Raw genomic sequence first — 16,695 nt, 5'->3', positions numbered from 1 at the left:
AAATACAATATAAATATATAATTACCTTTAAAAAAAAAGTGAACACTTTTTTTTTGTTGGGAAAAAAGTGAACACTTAAAAGAGAGTATTTTTTTTACTAGATTATATTATATTATCCATATACGTATACACCATCAATGATTTAACCACTCATAAGAAAAAAATTGTGTCTTTTTTTCAGAATTCTTTCTCTTTATCAAAAACTAAAACTTGATTTCCATTTAGGGTTGTTTTCTCTCTCTCTCTCTCTCTCTTGGATTTCATTCCAAATTCCAATCCTGTGTCTTCCTAAGAGGTAGGTATGGTCAATGCTTCATCTTCTTCATTCCTAATGTCATTTTACGCTTTTACCCCTTTTCTTCCTTCATTCAACGTTCATCGCTTTCGCACAGCTGCCAATGGAAGCGCCGGCGACGGCAACGGCAACGCTCCTCTCACCACCGCCCTCGGTTTACCTCCGAACACCCTCGGCACTCGCCTTCCGCTCCAATCATCGGTTCCCCACTAAGGTATTATTAAATCAATTATTTATTCCCTTAATTAATTTTGGATTGCAAGTTAATATGTTATGGTTGATGAGAATTGTGAGTTTGAGAATCTGTCGCTGAAATCATTCCTTGCCGCTTAGCATGTTGATGGGATGAAAGCGAGCCTGAATTGAATTCAATGTGTTGAGACTGCTGCTTGCTATATGGAAAGACAAAATATGAGTTGAATTCCACTTGGAAGTATTCATGTCACTAATGAATGTGTTATTTATTAATTGGTTGCTTTTAGCATGCTTTTGTGTGTGTTTGGTTTAAGTGGGGAAGTATCGGAATTGATTTTGCCTTTTGTCAAATGTGTTATTAAGTGTGTGTCTGGGTAAATATCTCTACAAGTCCTTTTTGGAGAAAAAAATGGAAATAAAATTTTTCATAAGATAAAAGTAGCTCGTGGATAAGAACTAGATTTTGGAGAATATTATTTTGTCTAATGGAGAAAGTGTCTATAAATTAGATTGTATAAGCTAATTTTAGCTTATGGAGAAGATTATTTTATTTTTTTCTTCCTATTTTTCTTTTCTAGAAGTGCTTTTAAAGAAGTTTACTCAATCAAACCCTTAGTAGAACCACTAGGGTTAGCCTAATGGTTGGAGGGTTGAGGTAGCTGCATGAGGACATAAGTTCGATCCTTATTCTCATCGTTGTACCTATAAAAAAATAAACGTGGATTTAGTAAAGATACACAAGTGATAAAGTAATTTTACCTCCAACCCTTGGTTTGTTTAGAAGTGATAAAAAGTATTTTTTGGGTTAGGTTAAAAAATTTACTCTAAGTTATGCATCAGAGTTGTTTTCAGGGTAAAAGTATTCAAACACAAATAACTTTACTTCCAAATCAATTTTTTAACCAAAACCAATATCATTCAAAATTAATTTTGCAAATACTGACCCAAACACACACATATTGGATAGTATTGTCGTTTTATGGTCAGTTTTAAAAGGGGTTATAAAAACCATTCTTGATATACATCAAACTTGCTTTCAGGGTAAAAATATTCAAATATAAATCACTTTACTTCCAAATCAATATTAACCAAAATCAATTTTGTGAATGCTCACCCAAAAACACATTGTCTTCTGGTTTTATGGTTCAGTTTGAAAAGGGGTTATAAAAAAATGCTTGTCCCTAATTTGAATCTTGCAAATGATATTAAGAGGTTTTCTTGTTTGATTGTAAATTTGTGATGTTGATGTCTCTTGTCTTTCCTTGTCATTTGTCCAGTGTTATTGGCTTGCCTGAGTTATACTGTTCAATGTGCATTTCTCAAATTATTATTAATATTATTATTTTATTGTATGTAAGAGGTTTTAGGGATTATTTATTTGCTCTCTGAGTGTCCTTGGTGGTTGGCAGTTAAGCACTTCTCTTTCTATCTACAAGCAAGGTCATGGGAAACTCTGTATTGGAAGTAGAAGGGGTTTTGTAGTTAGAGCTGCATTGTCGTCTCCAGAGTCATCTGAACCAAGTTCCAAGATTGCTCCACTTAAGATGGAGTCTCCAATAGGGCAGTTTCTATCTCAGATTTTGATAACTCACCCGCATCTTGTGCCAGCTGCAGTAGAGCAGCAGCTTGAGCAATTCCAAACTGATTTTGATGGTGATAAACAAAAGAAGGAGCCTTCTGCTTCAGGCACTGACTTAGTTTTATACAGGTTTGCTTTATACTTGATGATATCTGATACTCGACTTAGTCACTATATGTTTTTCATAAATCTGGGAAGCTAGTTTTCTTATTTTTTGGTAAAATCTAAACAATAGGTGGTCCATAATGTATGACTTACATACCCTGGTGCCAGAAGGCACTGTGTGAAGGTATTCCTTGCGTATGCAAAGAGGCTGTTCTGTATTCAAACCTGTGACCAAAGGGCAACTTTACTGTTGCACCAGGGTTCGCTGTCGTAGTTCATAATATATACACTGAAATTTATAATTCCCTTCTCATGCATTGTATTGGGCCTCGTTGATTGATCGATGCTACATTTTACTTTATAGATAAGCAAATATTTCCAAGGAAATTTACTTGTTTAGCTTTGTCATTATCAGTAATTTGTTGTTTGGAGTTTAGCAGAGGAATCTTTGCTACTTGTGTGACTTTCTCTTCTTTGAAGCTGTTGTGCATTTTTTTCCCTTTTTCTTTAAAATATTTTAAGTCTCTTCTGTATACATTTAATTATAGTTTTTTTAGAGCTGTACCTCAATAGACTTGATCATAAATCTTTAATTTGGAAAAATTACTGAAAATAATATCTTACAATTACAACAAAAAAGAAGTCTTATCCCACTAGGTGATGTTGACTACATGAATCACACAATGTATTTGGGTTCAGTTAAAAACCAATTTCTCAGAAGCATCTCCAGTGGGTGCAATGTAAGCAACCCACTTTTGCTCCAACAGTGTAATTTTAAGCAACTGTAAAGTAACCCACACTATTAGGATTTTTTTTTTATTTGCACTTAATTTGTTTCAATTAAAATATAAAATATTAATTCAATTATTTTATCTTCTTCCCCTAATCTCTCAACCGCTGTCTCTGTCTATCATGACCTAAAATCTCATCATCTCCCCTAAATCTCTCAACTTTTCAGAACCCTTGATTTCCCTCTCATCTTATACAATCTCTCAATGTTCCAACCCTTTCACCCTCAATCTGTCCTTCCCATCATCCAACACCCAGATTCCTCTTCCTTTCTCTGCTTCAAACCTTCCCTTTCTCTGGATAAGAGCTTCTCCCAACACTCATCAACTGGAAGCCAGGAGCAGTGGCTAAGTGACCCATGATTTTATTGTTGCTTTCTTTTAGTTCTGTTATATTGTATTTTACTGGTTATTTGTTGTATTCTTTGCGCATGTCCAAGATAATATCTCAATGGAGATAGAATTAGTATATTAATGCATGTTTGCAATTATTACTCTATTAGATTGATAGGTTCATTTTTATATATTAAAATTATTTTGGTGGAGGGGAAGCAAGAGATGTTTTTGAAAATCAGGCATTGAATAGAAATGACATTCTATTTTATCTCGTGTAAAGTTTGAATTTCATGTATATATCAAATCTGCCCCAATGATTTTAAGTAACTGTTTGGTGGAGAAATATTGTCTGTATCTTATCATAAAAAGCACAATGATTTGTAGAATTGAATTTACTTGTGAAGAGAGTGTCCATGCAATGTTACATTGATGTATTTGTGGATTTTACCAATCGAAATTTTTTTACTTTGAATTCAGCATAAAATTTTGATTTTAGAAAGAATAAAACCAGTATTCAAGAATGATTTATTTATTGGTTGCTGTTTGCTATCTGAAAGTGTCTTTGTAGTCATAAAGAACTGAGGTGTTTTTTTAATTGAATTGAGGTGTTGACCACTGAGCCAGCTTCCAAAATTTTTCAGGAGAATTGCTGAGGTTAAGGCTAAAGAGAGGAGAACAGCTCTAGAAGAGATATTGTATGCATTGGTGGTGCAAAAGTTCATGGATGCCAATATTTCTTTGATACCCTCCTTAACCCCAAACCCTTCTGGTCAGGTTGATTCTTGGCCAATTGAAGATGGAAGACTGGAGGAGCTTCACTCACCTGAAGCCTATGAGATGATCCAAAACCACTTGGCTCTCATTTTGGGCAACCGTTTAGGGGATTCAACATCTGTCGCTCAGATCAGCAAAATCAGAGTAGGACAGGTCTATGCAGCTTCAGTAATGTATGGGTACTTTCTTAAGCGGGTTTTCCAAAGATTCCAGCTGGAGAAGGCAATGAAAATTCTTCCTAATGCAGCAGAAGAGAATAGCATTCAACAAACTGTTGTTGATGATTCAAGAATCAGTGGTGGAGAGAGGCCTTCTCAAGTTATGTCCCATCCTGAAGTTTCTACTTTGCCTGGTGGCATCAGCTCAGGAGGATTTGGTTATGGTTCGAAAGTATCCAGATTGCGTACCTATGTGATGTCCTTTGATAGTGAGACATTACAGAGATATGCGACACTAAGATCCAAAGAGGCTCTCAGCATCATCGAGAAGCACACCGAAGCATTGTTTGGAAGACCTGAAATGGTTGTATCACCGGAGGGGATAATCGATTCTTCTAAGGATGAGAGCATCAAAATTAGCTTTGGTGGTTTGAAGAGACTTGTTTTAGAAGCTGTTACTTTTGGTTCTTTTCTCTGGGATGTTGAGAGCTATGTTGACTCAAGGTACCATTTTGTCCTGAACTGAGTTCAGCTCACTCCCATGCACCTCAAGACTGTGTATGAACCGGAGTACTAATATTTTTCACCTCTTTGATCATAGTGGATCTGATTTTTACTAAGAATAAATTGATATCTTAAAATTAGATATTTGCCCATTTGTTTATCCTCTGTTATCATGATTTTTGTAGGAGCATTATTTTTGAAAACAATAAAGATCGGTCAAATTTCAAATTTTGAATGATTGTTGTTGTAGCAATTATAATAAGAATGACTGATTACAGTGTTTGACTTCAGGATTTCTTGTAGTTAGATGGACATTTATCATTTTTACACTAATGGATGGATACACAATTCATGACCAAGACAATGCTAAGTTCCTAGAATGTTAATAGTATTCCCCTTTTGTTATCTTTTTTACCGATAGAAAGTGAGCCATTCAAAAAAGACGATTCATTGGTAATTTGGTGAGCTCAAACTAAGGGTTTTAGCTTTTTTGAGTCGGTGTATATTTTTGCAGTAGTTGAGTTTAATTGAGATTAAAACTGTTGAAGTGTGATATGTTACAATTAAATTGTGATATTGTAGTTCAAGTATGATATTATAATGGTGCTTAAGGTGTTATGATTTTTATTGTTGATATTATAGTTTAAGTGACACGTGCCCAGGTATCCATGTAACAATTTATAGAACTATAGAACACAACTGTGATATTAAAGTGAAGTTGTCTGATGGATGTTCACAAATGTATGTTGAATTAGGCGATGCCTAATAGAATAGGTAAACCAAGAAGATAGATTTTAGGTTCTGATATCATGTTAGATTTTATTTTAAAACTAATTAGCATCAAGTGAAGTTATCTAACAAATATATAAATCACATCTGAAGAATTGAGATAAACGATTTGTGACTTTTCAACACTATTGTCTTTAATTTTCTTTGTCCAATCTTAGAAAGCAGAAAATGGAAATTTGACAATAAAAGAATTCATTAGTTCCTTGCATAAAGGAAAATTCGTTCAGCTCACCATAATCAGTATTAAATTTTATAATCTTCTGTTTTAATTCTATCAGTTGGTTTGGAGCGGATCAAAAGGTTTTTCGAATTGTTTGATAGAGGTTTTTCGAATTTCTAGCTCATACAGTTTTTTATTATCTATCGGTGAAAATTTTCATTAATAACATAAACAATTAGAAAATAATAGTAAGTTGCTGAGATATGATCCTTTTACTTGTATAGTGTAAATAATTCAGATGCTTCTTAACTATCACTCTATCAGCCAAAAATAGCAAAGGCAATCTTCTCTTGTTTACCATAAATGATTTAGAGATGCATCTTGATTATTTGCGTGGTATAGCAAAATGCAACCTGATATTCTGTTTCTGTCACAGTATCTTCTGCCATATATTTTCGTTTTGCCTTGTTGCATACCTATCTTTGGTTTTTATTGGTTCTGTTACTACTTTTTTTTTTTTTTTTTTTTTTTCTAATATCTAACATAGTTCATCTATGTTCTATTTCTGGTTCTTTATTCGTGTTTAACCATTCTCTATATATCCATAACTTTAATATCTATGCTTATCTTTTAATTGTTCTGTATGTAAACCTTTGAGGGTTGAACATGTGATAGACAAATTAATCTAATTATCCAGAATTGTTCCTCAATCTTAAGAGTACGCGAGATTGCGAATAGAATTTGGCCAAAAGCCATCGAAGTGAAATATAGTAGATTTTATACCGTGCTATTTACATGTATTTATAGAGTTTATTGCTCTCGACGATTAGTAATAAATAGTTAAATTTCTTAAATATGTTATTACGTGATTCAATACTTGGAAGATATGTATGAAAAAAGGTTTTATTAAAAGAAACAAATTCTGCTTGGATAACTTCTGCATCTTAAAAAGAATTAATTTATAACTTTCAAAGGAAAAATATCTTTAATACAAACTAAAAAAGAGTTTATTTATGAACATTAAAAGGATTTGTGTTAATGATACAACTTTATTAATATTAATGAGTGAATAAATTAAAATTATCTTTGAAAACATTTTTATGTCAAATTAGTAATGCAGACAGTATGTATATTATAAATAATGTTTTATTTTACTTTATTTAGAAATAAAATAAATAATTTTCAAATATAAATTATAACAAAATATAAAATTTCTAATAATTCATATACTAATATATTTTGGTACAAATGTGTATCTTCTTATGTTATATTTTATGCGTGCTTTTTTCTCTTTCACTAATAAATTTATATATAGTTTTTAATGTGTAAAAATACGAAAAACATAGTTATTTATATACAATTTTTAAAGATTTTAAATTTTAAATATCATGTAAAAAATTGAAAATTTTCAATTAAATTTTAATTTCTGTTATTTAGTTAAATGTAAACTAATTGCTTAAGAGAAAATTATTTTTCATTCGGAAAAAAAAATTGATTTAATTAGTCAAGTTAGAAAATAGTAAGAAAGTTTAAATAAACTTTTCATCCATGATGAATTTTTTCCTACTTACTTTTGTAAAAGAAATGTTTATTCCATGTGTTATATTTTATATATAATTTTAATTTTAGTAAATTGATATATACATATTAAAAAGTATAATTTCACCATAATAATTTAGATGTTAAGGTGATTTTAAATAAGTTTTTTTTTTATAACCATAATATTGATATGAAATATTATTATTGATGACTAAACAAATTTTTACACATGAAGAGATCGAACATAAAATTTTCACTAAATTAGTCATTCTTATAATGTATGAATGCACATTATTTAATTATTTGGTCAACCCATCAAATTATTTTTATAATTTTTAAAATGAAATACTTTAAGAGTATTTATTTCATAAAATAAGATTGAGTGTTTTTTTTTATAGAAATTTCATTATCTTAATATAATAAAGGCTTAAATCTAATAGTCACTAAATTTTGTGCTTTTGTAATATTTACAACAGGAGAAAGATGTCATAATGGTAAATACGGGATTAGAATTCTTTACTTATAATTCAACGATATTTAAACTACGATAATAGATTTTTTTATATATATAAATGAAATTCATAATATATACACTTTTAATGAAATTAAAATTATACAAGTATTTGTTATTATTAAATAAAATATATTATTAATATATTAATAAAAAATTTAGTAATTTAATAAATATAACTATTTTGAATATAAATATAATTAAATAAAATTAATTAAAAATATATAATACAAATATTAAGTATTTAATTGGATTTTTTTGTCAGTAACATTTATATTTTTACTCTGTATCAGTTTATTGATAAGATTAAAATATGTTTTTATTCTTTCAGAGAAAATAAAGTATATTATAACTACTAATAATTTTTTAATATATTTAATTCTTTTATTATATGGAATCAAAAAAATCTCTATGAAAGAAATTAATATTTTTTTATATCATAAATACTACAATTTTTAACTATTCACTAAATTTAAATTAAATCAATCGATTTGGATGAACATATGCTTATAAATAAGAAATAAGAAATCTCCTATTGATGTCTTTTATAATCTCTCCATGTATCTGCAGAGGATGGTGTAAAGTGAAATTACAAAGTATCAGTAGTAAAAAAAAATATATCGATAGATATAAACAGAGGATAGGAAAGAAAAATATAAAATTGCGTCAACACAACGTTGAAAAGGGTTCAACAACTATATTCATTATTCGATTCTTCATGGGAAGGGAAATAACTTCATCCATTCTCTTAATAAATCTTTTTATTTATTATTTTTTTCATATCTAAATCATTTGTAATCCAAACAATCTAGTTGTCTATTTATAATATACAAAACTTGAATCGTAGGACATGAAATTACCATCTTATATTTCTTAAAATTATAAAGTGTTTCATATTACAATTAATTTGTATATATTGTTGTTACGAGAAGATAACAGCTACATTCAATCTTATATTATATTTGAAATTAGTCATATATATATATATATATATATAAATTTAGAAGGGTAAACAAAGTTACAAAAACATGTAAAATAATGAGGGAGAAGTTGTTTAAAATTAAGAGTTTATTGAAGAATGAACTCTTTCCATAATATCTTAAACTTGTTGAAATATTGCCTTTGTATGAGATCTAATAATTGTATCAGTCTTCTGAAACTTGTTATTCTAATCAGAGTATTCTTTATCATTAGGATAAGTGTTTTCAAATCAGCTTGTCCATATTCATTCAAATGTCTGATAGTAATCTTCATATACATATGTAATTAGAAGTTAATACTAGATATTTGAAAGAATATATAGAGTTGGTTCAAGAAAATTTATTTAAGATGACAAAATTAGTAAAATAAGAAATTGGTATGATGCAAATGATTCAAGAAGCTGACATTGGTGTCAGACTTAATGGGTCCACAGGTTAGTGTCTAACTTTTTTTCTGCATAATTATATAACACAAAATTAAATTTGTATTTTATAACATATATCATGAATTAATTTCTTGTAGATACACAAGATTATGTTCCGAAGCAATAACTCACAAATACATGTGGCCTATAACCCATTGTAAGTTGCAACATGTTCTCATAATGAAGGACATGATGTAGAATAATTTCAAAAAATATATTTTATCTATTTCTTTTCTCTTTTTGACTTGTAAGGAAGAGGGTTATGAGCCTCAAGAGAACACTACGTGCAAATTTGATATAGGTACAATCGGTATTAGGTCTTTAAATTAAATTGTACCCAATTCGTTATACTCTTACACTTCTTTTGTTTGTATTGTTGGACTAAATAAAAGCTAATATAATATAGCTAATTGTGGGTGGGGACTTTTTGTAACATTAAAAACAAGTGAGACCACACATTTCTAGTTAAGAATTTATATCATATGATAACATTGTTTTGAATTAATCAATAGTAGTATTAAATTTATTAAATTTACAAATAACTGTTTATACTAGCATCCATTATTAAAAATATTAGCAATAGAGAAAGAAATAATCTCTGCCTCAATGTTATAACTCTTTTCCTCTTTTTATTCTTGTTTCTGTCAAATCTACTTTGTCAAAATATTTATTTTCTTTTTCTTCATTCTTTGACTTTATCCCAGTCTCAATAGCACAATAAGTCATGAGAGTTTTTATTTATTTTTTATTTTTTTAATAATGGAAAGATAGGATTTTATTTTGGTTAAAATGTTTATGTTTGCGCTGTTCAATGCAAGTATAAAAGGTAGAGCTGTCAAAATGGGCTACCCGGCCCACCACGGGTTGGTCATTTGGTGGGTCAATCCAACCCGACTCATTTATCAGTGAGCTAAAAAAAATCGAGCCCGGCCCGGCCCACCACGGGTTGGTGGGTTAAACAGGTTGGCTCACCTTAAAAAAAATAATTTTTTTCATTTTTTTTCTTAATATACAACTAAAGTCCAAAAATTTAAACTTATTTTAAAAATCTGAGATTTTTAATTAAGACATTCTTAAATGAATTATTCATCCCAAACATTAAATGATAATTTTAAATACAATCAAATCAAATCTAAATAATCTCAAATAGATAAATATAATATAAAATTATCTTAAACTTCAAATACAATCCAAAATCACAAAAATTACAAATCACAATTCAACATTAAATTATTATTGTCTCATGTTGAACTGCACCATGACCCAATAATTATTGTATTTTTTCAAAAAAAAAATTTAATCACGGGTTGGTGGGCCAGCCCGACTCACCACGGGTTCAACCCGGGTGAGCCGGGTTGGTGGTGAGCCAGGTTCAAATTTGACCCGTATTAAAATTTTCAATTTTTTTTTAACCCAACCCGGCTCGAACCCGTGGTGAGCCGGGTTGGCTCGCCGGACCAAACCCATTTTGACAGCACTAATAAAAGGTAGTTATACCTCAACAATAAAATAATGTGCCTAATGTTATTATAATATTTTTGTTATTAAATGCAGTGTTATTAGATGTTAGGTAGAAAGTGATGAGAGACTACTTAATGCTTAATACTATGGACTTGTCAATCACATATCAGCATTCTCATATACTTGTCTAAAAGATTACAACTATTATTAAATAGATATATTCCTTCTTACAAATAAATCATTTAATAAAATAAAATAAATTAAAAATATCATAATTTAAGTATAATTTTAATAAATTATACAATATAAAATTAATCTAACTTATATGATAACAATCATCATAAGAAAAAGTCAGATATTATATTCCATATAACTTATCAAAAATAAACTATACATTACATGAATAATCAAACCTAGTTAGATATATATTATAATTTACAAAAAAAAATAAATTATACACACATATTATTTTGATTTTTAGTTTATATCAATTTATATAGTTTAATTGACTCATTGATCGAAAACTTCTACCAAGTCAAAAAAAAAACTTTTATTGAATCAATTATTAGTTATAATTTTTAAGATGGTTATTATAGAAATCAACAAATTTATTTTTTTTAAAAAGTAAAGAGAAAAAAGAACTACACTCCAAAAGTGTAACATTATTTTAAAAGTCATATGATAGTAATTTTTAATTGGTTGGTAGTGTAAAATTCACGTGCTTCAACATTAAACCCATTTTCAAAATGATAATTATTAAACTCAACATTAATAAAATTATAGTTATTACAATTTGAACCGATCTAAGTCCTCTCTTTAATTTATTTTAAGAGAGGTATTTTAGAATAGCAGAGTTGTGTATTGTTTGTATGATGTTGTCTCTGCTAGTTTCAATTATGCCACCATGATGAATGGCTTATGTAAAAAATTAGGAGAAACAAGAGCTGCCATGTGAGGGACAAATTGTTACTTGTGATGAGGTAATATACAGCATTATCATTCATAGTCTATGTAAAGAAAAAACTTGTAACTCATGCTAAGGCTCATCTAAATGTCCATACACAGTACATACCCTTGCTCTTTCATTTTGATAATTTCAAATGCCATAACATTTGGAATTATCATCCGTACCCTCCTTGAACATGATGAGAAAATGTACATATTTATTTTGCTTTTAAGTGTTTTTGTCTTGCACAACCCATGAAATTGATCTTTCAATTTCTTTGGTTGAAAATTCTATGATATTTCCCTTACTGCTCTAACTTATTTCACATTCTACTGTTGAGCCATTGAATTATGTCTCGAGTGATATCCTCTCGTTCAGGTTCAAAGAGAAGGTCATGTGAGAAGCCTTCATACAATTTGATAGTTTTGTCAGTTGAGGAAGCTTTCTCATACAGTTTTTGAGAAGCATCAGGATCGGTAACAGAATCAGCAGTGCCATGGAGAACTTGAAATGGAACTCTCAGTTTTCTTAAATTTTGTTGCAAGAAGTTTGTAATTCGAAGAATCTCATAGCCAGTGCGTACTCTAAGTGATCCTGTACATACTAGTGGATCTGAATATTTAGCAATTAAAGCCTCTGGATCTCGAGAAACTGGCAACCCCTTCTTATATGCAGTATTACATTGATATTTGGGCAGCAAAAAAGAAACTATAGGAGCAAGTGCCTGTCGTGAAGAAAATATAGCGGTCAAGAGTGATGTATGCAAGGATGCCATGTTTTATAAATTCTGATGTTCATGAAGATATCACAAGGCAAGTATTATAATCACGTAAGTTTGATGCTCACCACCAAAATTGGATGAGAAGCCTCAACTCCAACTGCTGGCGATGTGAATGTAGCACCAACAATGCTAGCTTCAACTTTTTTGTCAAGCAGTGTCTACAATATATATATATAGCAGTGAAAAGCTGAATCAATTTTTACAATGACTACCTTAAAAATCATCCCTGGCTTGATTTCTGACTGTTTGATAGTGAGACTTCATTTTGATAGTGTAAAGGGTTTTTACGTCCTCAAAATTTTGTAAATTTTTACAATAACTACCTTAAAAATCATCCCTAGCATGATTTCTGATTGGTTGATACTGAGACTTTATTATACCGTCACTGCATGCATATAAATTAAACTCTACACAAACCATACCTTAAGAGTAATAGCTGCACCTGTTGAGTGTCCATAGCAGAAACATGGAAGCCCATGATTTTCATTTAGAATCTTCTCAATAAATATTTTCTGTTTATCAAAAATTAAGTAGGGTATATCAGAAATCAGAACATATATAATTTATACATTAATGAAGCCTAGAAACATAACATAACTACTTCCCAGTTGCCACCCATTACATCTCTTTCTCATAAATCTGCTAACACAAAATGCAGACTTGATACATACATCACAGCCCCTTATATTTATACACTATTCCACAAAATTCTTGTAGTTTTAGAACATACCATATCCGATACAGCATCATCTAGAGAATGGACATACGCATGCAGACCATCACTTCCACCATGGCCTATAGACGTGTAAAGATAGCAGACAAAAATCAAGTTTGAGCTAATATTAAAGACGAAGGAGATAGAAATAAATAGAACACTATCTGCTGAATTAAAAAATAAAGCATTTAAGTTTCCAAGATAGATCACTAGGCAGGAATTGACATCCTGTGTTCCTGAAATTATCATCGTTGTAACATAAATATGCTTTAACTCGGGAATAAGAACTTAATTCACGGTGAAAAACTAAACAAGTAAAATTTAGGCAAGTACTTTGTTTTCATTTACATTCAGATCTTAGTCTAATTTCTACAGATAAAAAAACTAAATGCACAATACAAGACTTCTGTGATTTATTTGGTAGGATAACAAGAAATGCACGTGGTGTTCCTTCCAAATTGTAAAAAAAATAATGCACATGCCTATAAGAAAGACCACATGAACACCCAAAATCTCAAAACAAAAGCAAAAGAAGGGAAAATAACACTTATCCGTGTAAGACTCCTGTGATTTATTTGTAGTACTGTGCAATTGTTATTCTAAAATCCATACTTATTCAGACTTAAACTTGATGCAATGATGCGTGAGCTATTCTATTCTTAAACAAGTTAGGCTCATTACACACAGTAATATGCTTACTTATAAACAGGAGCTTCACAAATAGACATCCAAATAACTTAGCCATGCAACATCCAAATATAGATGCATGTTGAAGAACAGTGGCAACTAAACTATTTAATAAAAGGAAGAAATTATCATTTTCTTCTATAATCCAATGGAATAATCATATATATAAAAATGACACAAATTTGTCAAAAGAAAATTTTGTTCACAATTTCACTACCACTATTTTATCCTTATTTAACTGAACTGACATGAACAAGCTGAAAATTATTTTGTTGAAACTACAGAAATCTGGTCAGTGAATCCTCCTTTATAGCAAATAATATATAAGATGAAGCAGAATATACGACATGTTTAAAAAATTAAATGTATACCATCTTTCTCATGCTAATAGTACATGGACAATATCATGAAAAATAGCCCGTATATAGATAGCCCAATTAGGAAAACAAAGGATTTATTACCAAGCTTATGAATCAAATGGAATAGCTACTATCATTTCTCCACAATTCATACATGCTAATAATTTATAATCGGGTTCACACTTACCAATCCAATCCATCCCATAAACTTTGTAGCCATTAGCATTCAACTGCTTCGCAAAATCACTATATCTGCCACTGTCAAGGAATAATGGGGATGGCTTCAGGAAAACAAAGTATTGTAAAATCTTAATGACTTTAGTTTCTCTTGCATATCTCACTTTCTCTCTTTCTTCTACCCAACTCACTCTACAAAGGGTGTGAGAAGAACATCACCCCATACACAAATTACTAACCTGTGTTCATTAAGTCCATGCATAAGAAGAACGAGTCCCCTGCACAAAGTAGGTAACCAATTTTAGCTGTTCAAATTCTACCGGAAAGAAAGCAAAGTAATGATGTGTAGAATAAATTGTTAGTTTTAAGTTATGATTTGTATTTATTTGAGAAGGATATATTTATGGAGAGGAGTATTAATTATATCTTGTTATTGTATGAAGGCTTATTTTAAAAGCATTTGCACACACATTTCCACTTTAGTATAGATATTATCTATTATGAACTTAAATTCTAATTTTATTTTTGATTATCATCTAAAAGGTTTCTTTTTAATAAAATATGTGTTTATTTTATAAATTATTATTTCTTTTCATGTTTTTATAACATGAGACCTTAGAACCTTATTTATATCCAAACATAAATGTGTAAGTTGGCCTTAAAAACAGAAAGAAAAAAAAATTGGAATAAAAACTGTGCATGTTATGCTATATATCTTAATTTCCTTGTTTTCAGGAAATAAAATTTTAACAAGACACAGGATACAACATCAGCATAAAACGTCTAAAGATATAACAAATATATCCATCATTAATATGTATGCTCTTATTATAACTATGAAACTGCCATTTAGATTAGAATAGATTATGAAACTATATTAAATTATCCATATTCCATCCCCAGAGAGGAATTCAGGTTGTAGTTGGTATATATATTTTTTAATATAACCATATTATTGTTACAAAATATTAGTTTATGCAAAGGTAAATTTTGTTATGGGTTGCTGTGTGTTTGGAAAAACGTTAAGTTGAACGTAACCCACGTTTTTTCTAATTCATCAATATAGTTGCTTCTCCGTTTTGTACTTTGGAAATCGGGATTCTCCGTTTGAAGCTTCTCAAACGGAAATCCAAACATGCACTATACCTACCTGATATTATGAGAAACTGGTGTCCAACATTGTGTGAAAATGGTGTCACCCCTTTTGGTCCCCAAAAGCTGATACTCCCTCACACATCTTTGGTCATCATCCTCCACCACCCTCCTTATGGCCAACTCTCTCCTTGCCACCGCACCATCACTAGCACCGGCACTTTTCCTTGGCACCTTCTTTGCCAGCGACACCCTCCTCCGCCCTCTGAACGGCAGCAGCAGCAGCATAGCAACCGCGCATATCAACGTCAACAAGCTCTTCAACGCTCTCAGAGACAACAAGGCACTTTGTTTCAACATGAAGGCTTCTCTGGCCATTTTGCTCCACACCCTTTTGCTGTTGACGCCTCCTCTATCTTCTTACGTTGATTTCTCTTCTTTTCCTTCGCGGAAAATTGTTGAAAAAAATGAAAGAAGAAAGAAGAAAGAAAAGAGAAACGGTGGTGAGTTTCTGTTTGTTATGAAAAAATGCAGAATCCTAGATGATAAAAATAGCTTAGGAGGATGTGTTGCCAAATATAGGAGAAGCTAAAACTGGATGGTAATGATAAGTATGAGGATGACAAACACGATAATATATATATATATATAATACATGCAAGCGTAAATATTTTGTATTACTATACTCCTTGTATATTATAATACATGCAAGAGTAAATATTTTTCACACTCTCATGGCAAACTATTATAAATATAAGGTTATTAATTTTCATAATAATTAGAGTTTTTTCACTCAAATAATACTATTTTAAATTTTTTTTACTCAAATAGCAACTGTATAAATTTATTACCCCAACTAGCACCATTTACTGTTCACGTTCAGAACGGGCGTTCTGATTTTAGAATGGGTCGTTCCAGATTAAAAAATAACACATGACGAACGGATCAGAATGGACCGTTCCGGAATCAAAATTAGCATATAAAAAGTAGAACCAGAACAGACCGTTCTTAATCCAGAATGGGCCGTTCTGACCTATAAATAAAAAAAATTTGGTTTGATTTTCACTTATCAAATATCATAACTCAAAAACTAACATCAAATAATTAAATTTATTAAATATTAACATTATAAATATAACTAAATAAATTTATTAAAATTCAATACAATAATAAAGATCAATGGTAGCGAAAACTGATTATGTTGTTCTTTAATGACCATCTCTGTTTTAATCCTGCTGGACTTTGGTCGACCCTTGAAAGTTCTCTTGAACTCTGGATTTTGCCACAAAGTTGGACTAGTGTAAGTAGGCCAATAATCTTCATGTCGGAGCTCTCCAAA

The 16,695-nt window shown here is 30.4% G+C and overlaps 2 protein-coding genes across 3 annotated transcripts; one reads left to right on the top strand and one right to left on the bottom strand.

Moving 5' to 3' along the window:
- The first annotated feature begins 135 nt into the window (after window positions 1-135).
- On the top strand, window positions 136-5,024 carry LOC109794306 (UV-B-induced protein At3g17800, chloroplastic). 2 transcript variants are annotated; one of them, XM_020353760.3, is made up of 4 exons: window positions 136-295; window positions 393-509; window positions 1,900-2,198; window positions 3,940-5,024. In XM_020353760.3, exons 2-4 carry the CDS (start codon window positions 399-401, stop codon window positions 4,754-4,756), a joined length of 1,227 nt encoding a protein of 408 aa, XP_020209349.1. In that variant the 5' UTR covers window positions 136-295; window positions 393-398; the 3' UTR covers window positions 4,757-5,024. The 2 variants fall into 2 exon arrangements, with proteins under 2 accessions (XP_020209349.1, XP_020209350.1); XM_020353761.3 differs by having other exon boundaries at window positions 140-299.
- Window positions 5,025-11,551: 6,527 nt separating this feature from the next.
- LOC109787753 (uncharacterized) lies at window positions 11,552-15,894 on the bottom strand. The gene is made up of 7 exons (XM_020346314.3): window positions 15,415-15,894; window positions 14,504-14,542; window positions 14,275-14,345; window positions 13,057-13,121; window positions 12,749-12,838; window positions 12,392-12,484; window positions 11,552-12,269 (listed from the first exon to the last, which is right to left on the bottom strand). The coding sequence occupies exons 1-7, from the start codon at window positions 15,732-15,734 to the stop codon at window positions 11,868-11,870; spliced, it is 1,080 nt and encodes a 359-aa protein (XP_020201903.1). The 5' UTR covers window positions 15,735-15,894; the 3' UTR covers window positions 11,552-11,867.
- Between the last annotated feature and the right edge of the window lie 801 nt (window positions 15,895-16,695).

This window comes from Cajanus cajan, chromosome 1, assembly GCF_000230855.2.
Source record: "Cajanus cajan strain Asha chromosome 1, NIPB_CcT2T_4, whole genome shotgun sequence".
NCBI lineage: Eukaryota > Viridiplantae > Streptophyta > Magnoliopsida > Fabales > Fabaceae > Cajanus > Cajanus cajan.
This window is presented reverse-complemented; position numbering and strand designations above follow the sequence as displayed.

Bases quoted from the DNA above. Each gene is read 5' to 3' on its own strand.
- LOC109794306 (XM_020353760.3), top strand. From the start codon at position 399: ATGGAAGCGCCGGCGACGGCAACGGCAACGCTCCTCTCACCACCGCCC. The intron at 510-1,899 runs GTATTATTAAAT...GGTGGTTGGCAG, and splicing joins ATCATCGGTTCCCCACTAAG to TTAAGCACTTCTCTTTCTAT. The intron at 2,199-3,939 runs GTTTGCTTTATA...AAAATTTTTCAG, and splicing joins ACTGACTTAGTTTTATACAG to GAGAATTGCTGAGGTTAAGG.
- LOC109787753 (XM_020346314.3), bottom strand. From the start codon at position 15,734: ATGGCCAGAGAAGCCTTCATGTTGAAACAAAGTGCCTTGTTGTCTCTG. The intron at 13,122-14,274 runs GTAAGTGTGAAC...ACACGTCTATAG, and splicing joins TTATGGGATGGATTGGATTG to GCCATGGTGGAAGTGATGGT. The intron at 12,485-12,748 runs GTATGGTTTGTG...TATATATTGTAG, and splicing joins GTGCAGCTATTACTCTTAAG to ACACTGCTTGACAAAAAAGT.